This window comes from Gadus morhua, chromosome 23, assembly GCF_902167405.1.
Source record: "Gadus morhua chromosome 23, gadMor3.0, whole genome shotgun sequence".
Classification (NCBI taxonomy): Eukaryota; Metazoa; Chordata; class Actinopteri; order Gadiformes; family Gadidae; genus Gadus; species Gadus morhua.
In genome coordinates this window covers 6,280,036-6,286,825 of record NC_044070.1, presented here as the reverse complement: position 1 = coordinate 6,286,825, position 6,790 = coordinate 6,280,036, and the positions used below count along the sequence as shown (strand labels likewise).

The following is a 6,790-nucleotide window of genomic DNA, read 5'->3' as shown; positions in this document are numbered from 1 at the left end:
GTGCCTGTGTGCGTGTGTGTGCCCTTGTGTGTGAGATTTAACTTCCCATCTTAATTTAAAGTCCCAGTCAGGCCCTGCGCCCATGTGATCAGGCACAAGGCCTATTGATCAGGATGAGAGCCACAGTTGATCTGAAGTGGTCGCTGATCAAGCAACAACAAAGCCGAGTCGTTTGCAAAGCACTGCCGGTCAAAAGACCCCGGCCTCTTTTAATTCTCACAAACGAAGCTGTTTCCCATACGATAGGTCCGCCCACGGCCGGTCAGTCATTCAGTCCTTTAAGCGTGTGGTCAACATCAGCTAATCTAAACACTAGGTTGAGGTCAGCACGCGCTGACCCCAGAGCCTCTGCGTCATGTCGAGTTCCAAAGTATTTTAATTTATTTATTTGAATGTTGTATATCCCTTGGGTCACGCTTCGGTCTCTGGTACCGCGATGCTGTCTAATTGCATTTACATGAAAACGAAATCCCCATTATGTGTAGGCCCGAGTAACCATGCCCGGGCAATTGGCGGGTATAAGACGGGCCTATTTGGCAGTGTAAAAACCACTTATAACAACATTTGGAGATACTCTGTCTATAATACCAGTTAGATATACTCTGTCTAACACCAGTGGGAGATACTGTCTATAACACCATTTTTATACGTTTTAAAATGATTAACTGACATTGTTTTTGATGAAATTTATTTTATAACTTGTATGTTCTATCTTTGCATCCTTCGTCAATAATTTTTACCACTAATCTCATGCATTGGGGATATTTTTCCAAATGGCATAAGTAAAGAATAGGAAATGAATTATACTCAATGTTACATAAATTCTGCATATTATAACATATATCTATGGAATTTGTCTCCAATGCAATCTTCATTTCATAGAAGTTATGATCTCTGGTTGTCAATTTATTTTGCAAGACTTGCAAGCCCAGTGTCTTTGCCAGGTACAAGGGATATCGTTCCAGGTTTTTGATTTTGGTATCAACTCTGCGCAGTCTTCATTTCCCGCATTGTTGGGTTCACCAGGATTCCATAAACTGTTTGGAGAAAAGCAAAGATTCTTAATTATATCCTTCATCACTAGGCATCTGGCCGAGATTTTGCCCCCAAAATTGTATAACTCCTACACTATAAGGGCCAAGAGGTTAATTTACTTCTTACCTATAGTGGGCACACAAACCTCTGTTGAATATATATATATATATATATATATATATATACACATATATTTCTCATTGTACTTAATGCAGGAAAAACCTCAGTTACCTCAGTTTCATGGGTGATCCATCTACCCACTTCCACTTTGATTCGGATACCCTATCATTCAGACCAATCCAGACGGCGCAACAGAAATTGTTGATGAAATTCTGGAAGAAAGAAGGAGGTTCTTTATAATGACAACAGTCAAAGCTTAACACCCAGGGTCCACAGCTGATCGGCCTAAAAAATGGATTCAGATCCTCTTTTAAATACTGAACTCAGATCTGCACTGATGTTTGTGGTCTGTCTGTTTGTGGTCTTTACTGTGTATTTAAACTTTTATTTATTATTATAATATATTTATTTATTTATTTATTTTATTATATATTGCTTTTGTATATTATTATATATTATATGTTCGATAACATGCGTGAACTTTTAAGGAGCTGCTCATTGCATTTCGATGTACTTTTACAATGACAATAAAGCTTTCTATTCTAAATGTATAATATATTTGTACTCAATTTCATGTCACACAATATTTGGATTATGTATATATATATGCAGTCTTTAGGATTTAGGAGTAGGATTTAGTAAGTATCTGGCCGTGAGGTTGTAGATTGCAACCAACTGAATCCCCTTCCCCATTTCCTGATGTATCAGAAGCTATGCTGACTGTACCCCCCTGTAAGGAGTTATAATGCTAGATTCTACTTAATTCTACAGCACTTGCATAAAATCATATTTTCAGAATTTATTTAGTGCAAAACTTTACACACAGTAACTTCCTTCCTCTCTCCTTCCTTCCCTCCTGACCTGTTCCTCTTTGCTGTGGATGACGACCAGATCAGCACCTTTGTCCTGGCAGTCCTGCCGGCTGGCCATCCAAGATTTCTTTTCAGTAGAGAGAAAGTAGCAACTGCCACCATGAGGCTGCCATCCCGCCAAACAACCTCCTAATAATAAACAAATAACCTCTAATTACATCCATGAGTAGCATTACAGTACTTGGAATCTCAAGCAGTTACTTATATTAGCTACCTTTGTCATTTTTTGTGTTCCGTTTTATAATATTTAAATTCTAAATTCCAGGTTAAGTTAAAGTTAAATCCTGTATTTTGGGTGTTGTGTTGTCTTTTGGCTAGCAGACCACATTCATACTATTATTAAAAAAAACATGAGTTAGATTAGCTTTTTCTTTTTTTTTGATTTGCTTTCTGTTAAATGTTTTTAACTTTTAAGGAAATACTAACTGTATAGTAAGAATAAAAAGTAGTAAACAGAATATGGACAGCATACTTTTGAATTAGTTACCAATTAGTTGTTCTTAATATATCTTCCTTCCTTACCCCCGTCACTCAACCTTTGGAGCTCTTTCAGCTGGTCTCTCTCCAGGGTCACGTTGTTGTTAATGGTCTGCAACTGGTACATTACCTCAGTCAGGTTTTTGTTACTGGTTTGTAGGAGGTCTCTCTCTTGAGTCAAATTATTGTTAATGGTCTGCAACTGGTACATTTCCTCAGACAGGTTTTTGTTAGAGGTTTGTAGGAAGTCTCTCTCTTGAGTCAGGTTATTGTTAATGGTCTGTAACTGGTTCATTTCCTTATTCAGGTATTTGTTACTGGTTCCGAGGAGGTCTCTCTCTTGAGTCAGGTTATTGTTACTGGTCTTTAACTGGAACCCTTCCTTAGTAAGGCATTTGTTAATTGTCAGTAGATGGTCTCTTTCTTGAGTTAGGTTGTTGGTGCTTGTCTGTAACTGGTCTCTTTCTTGAATCAGTTGCATGTTACTTGTCTTTAACTTGTCTCTCTCCTCAGTCAGGTTTTTGTAACTCGTTTGAAGCTGGCCTTGCTCTTGGATCAGGTTGGTGCAAGTAATCCTTAGCTGGTCTCTCTCCTTAGTCACATTTTTATTCCTTGTCTGTTCACGTCTCAAATCACTCAGGTTGCATCTGGTCCCTAGCTGGACTTGCGGTCCAAACAGGTCACAGCTAGGGGTAGGTTGTTCCACTGCCGCATGGTTATCTGCCACACAGGACATTAGTCATATATGAAAACCATATCATCCAGTCTTTTTCTTTGCTTCATAAAGGAGACATCATAGCCTCGTAGTAAAGATAACTTTCTACTCACGGTGGCCGGCTACGATGATGATCCTAGTCAGAAGTACAACACATAACACGCCAAGACAGACTGCAGCCGCTCTGAAGGGTCTCTCTTTTAACCACAGGACTACAAAATAAAGATAGGAACGTTTAGTCTTCAACTTATGGGTCAAATCGACATACAGAAGATATCACAGTAGTTATGCATTTATTCGTCATAATATTAAATTGAAGCAAGCTCTTTTTTTACCAGACCGGTGACTTTCTTTGTCTGGATTATATGTCTTTAAGCTGTCATCAATTTCAAAGCCCATCATTGTAAAGCTCTGTGAAAAGAGATCTTCTGTGAAATGATTTGCAAATGGCCTTAATATATCAGCCAAAATCAAGAATAGCACAGTCAATACAATATCGTTTAATATACTGTTGTTACATTTATTGAACATTGTTAAAATTGACTGTGTTATCACACATCGCTATCACACATATACATTGATAAACTTATGTCATATAGCATTTGAAAATGCTTTCACACCTCACAAAGTATTTAATCAATAACCACTTCTAAAAGTGGTTCGGAGGTATGCCCCCTCCTCTCTTCTTTAGCTTATTTCAAATTTGTTTAAGTTTTGGTTTTGAATAGTTTTACTGGCCAAAGTTAATTTGTTCTGCCATTGCGACAACTACAGGATGGCTGCATATGTTTTGGAATTGCCCAAACAATGACCACATTCAATAATTCAACCTGCTTTTGAAAAGGGGTTTCAGAAATGTAATACAAAAAAGGATTAACTAACCTGTATTAATTCCAAAGAGGTCAATATACGGAACAGCAGTGATCCACTAAGACCTGCATAGAAGTGAGCACAGAAGAAATTATAGCAATAAATGATGAGCAATTACAAATCCTTCTAGAAAGGGAAGTGAGAGTAGACTTGGATAATGTTAAGGATTTCCTCATTCCTCATCGGGGATGACAAATAAATGAATAATAGAGCCCAACCGATAAATCTGTTGGCCTATTCATAGAATCACAGATCTATCCCTATTGGTGTATATGTTTGCCGATATGCGCCGATATGAAAGAAATAGTGTTATTCCCATATTGTGATCACTAGTTTGTCCAGCAGAGTTTTCTCCCGATTCCATGGTTTACATCCTCTGAGCCTGCTATGCAGCACACGCAACATGTACTTATTCAGAGTCAAGGGACTTCACGACTCTCAGCCAAGCGTTGTCAGAAGGACTCAGAGTCAAGTGGGGTCTTAGAAGACTCATTGTTAATTACGTAAAATACTCTTTAGTTTACGTAAATAGACGCGAGTTTGTTGCCGGTTATTTTGAGTTTCACAATAACGGCTTCGGCTGTGGTCATTTTACTTGCGTGGGTTTAAAACATTTTTGCTGTCTGAGAAATGTGGAAAAAATAAAGACTTGTTGAACGCCGTATTCAACACCTCAAACCTGCTCCGTTTGAGATATGTAGAATATACTGCAAAAAGTTTAGGTGTAGTTAACCTAGACACACAGCATGCTTGTATAACTAACATTAATGTTGTTGGATCAACCGTCTTGTGATACAAGTAATGTCAAATAAACATTTTACTTTGAAACTTGTACAGGTCTGATTGGATAGAATACCGTACACATACATTATATGTAATTAGTTTCAAGCAGTAAAAGTCCGTCCAATTCAGACTCAATTGTGATTTTTCTTTTCCCTGGGATAAAGAAAGTTTTGTTTAGGAGTAAGCTGTCAATTAGCCCACTGCGTCTGCTCCATCTCCTGACTGAAGACCCTCACGGTCAGGAGACTCTGCAGGGTGGAGTTTAAATAGCAGCTCTGTGCCAGGTTGGGGAGCCTGAGAACACACACACACAACAACAGGTAGCAAGGCTTCGCCTCACTACAGCACTAGCCACCGGGAGCCAGCAATTGGCCCAAGTTTCTTTTTAGAGAATGGTCACACTGTGGGGATCTACCTTGAGACCAGAGGTCACCAGAGGCCCTCTCCACCCACCCCAGGGCAGCAGCTCTGTCCTCCTGGAGCTGCCATGCCTCGGTGGGGCGCGTGGCTGGGCCGACCGGGCCAACCTCGGAGGGGCTGGTCGTCGATCTAGTGATTGTTCTGGTAGAGACAAAACACAGGGGTGTTGTGTCACAGACACACACTGACACAAACATGCATGGAAAGGTATATCCATAGTGGGGATGGGCCTTGTTTGTGTAAATAATCTGTTTTTTTAATGTATTACCTGAGTTGTTGACCCAACCAGTGGTACTTTCCTCGGGCCAGCTTCTGCTCCTGTTTTCGCTGTTGCCGGTAATGCGGTACATAACATTAATAGTGAGGAAAAGAGATTTCAGTTATGCATGACATAGGAAATACATCATCATATATATGAATTTGATATAGCCTAGAGTCAGGAGGACCGCTACGGACTATCATATTAAAAATGACAGATCAGTTCAGTGATGGGGGTGATGAGCGACAGCATGGTGGGTCCATGACCTAGGGTGGGGTCACTGACCGTGAGGTATCTCTCCAGGGCCTGGCTCACCGAGCCTCCAGGCTCCAGGTCCAGGGACAGGTTGGTGAAGACCTCCATGGACGAGGACTGGCCCTCACATCTAGAACATACGGGAGACACTGATGAAGACTGCTGGTCAAGAGCAGGATACACTGCTGCTGGGGCCGACATCCTCCCTACATCAAGGCCTTCATATCGTTCGCCACTAAGGGGACGATCAAGACCTACAGGGAGGACAAGACCTACAGGGAGGACCAAGACCTACAGGGAGGACAAGACCTACAGGGAGGACCAAGACCTACAGGGAGGACAAGACCTGCAGGGAGGACAAGACCTACAGGGAGGACAAGACCTACAGGGAGGACCAAGACCTACAGGGAGGACCAAGACCTACAGGGAGGACCTACAGGGAGGACCAAGACCTACAGGGAGGACAAGACCTACAGGGAGGACCAAGACCTACAGGGAGGGCATAGCCTACAGGGAGGACCAAGACCTACAGGGAGGACCAAGACCTACAGGGAGGACCAAGACCTAGAGGGAGGAAGTGTTCAATGTCTACTCTCCTCTGGATCAGCCGCCTAGAGTGACTGCAGCATCCCACAGCGGTCAATATCCTTCTAAGGAAAACCATTGACGGCTTAATGTCGTTCAAGTAGTTTGTAGTTCCTCTGTGTTCACATCATCTTCTCTGAATTTTTCTATTGCTATTTTAAACTTGTAGAACTATGGTCGTTTTCAAGAGAGGCAGTGTGTGCGTCTGCCAGGGGGTTGAGGTGGAGTTGAGTTACCCCTTGCAGGTCCTGGTTCTCCTCATGTTGAAGAGCAGGTGAGACTCCACGGGGCAGGAGTAGGTCCTTCCCACCATGCCCAGAGCGGCTGGCTTTAGCAGGAGGGACAGACCCCTCAACTGGTTCAGCACAGCGGTCAGGAACTCATGGGCGTCCTACACAC

General features: G+C 41.7%; 1 protein-coding gene across 1 annotated transcript; it reads right to left on the bottom strand.

The window, feature by feature from the left end:
- Nucleotides 1–671: 671 nt before the first annotated feature.
- Nucleotides 672–5,803, bottom strand: LOC115537644 (C-type lectin domain family 4 member M). Its single transcript, XM_030349690.1, has 9 exons — nucleotides 5,799–5,803; nucleotides 5,326–5,433; nucleotides 5,109–5,166; nucleotides 4,102–4,147; nucleotides 3,333–3,431; nucleotides 2,550–3,224; nucleotides 2,017–2,156; nucleotides 1,267–1,367; nucleotides 672–1,037 (listed from the first exon to the last, which is right to left on the bottom strand). The coding sequence occupies exons 1-9, from the start codon at nucleotides 5,801–5,803 to the stop codon at nucleotides 902–904; spliced, it is 1,368 nt and encodes a 455-aa protein (XP_030205550.1). The 3' UTR covers nucleotides 672–901.
- Between the last annotated feature and the right edge of the window lie 987 nt (nucleotides 5,804–6,790).

Bases quoted from the DNA above. Each gene is read 5' to 3' on its own strand.
- LOC115537644 (XM_030349690.1), bottom strand. The intron at 5,167-5,325 runs GTGGGTGGAGAG...GTGTGTTCTCAG, and splicing joins GACAGAGCTGCTGCCCTGGG to GCTCCCCAACCTGGCACAGA. The intron at 1,368-2,016 runs GTCAGGAGGGAA...TCTTTCTTCCAG, and splicing joins TCCACAGCAAAGAGGAACAG to AATTTCATCAACAATTTCTG.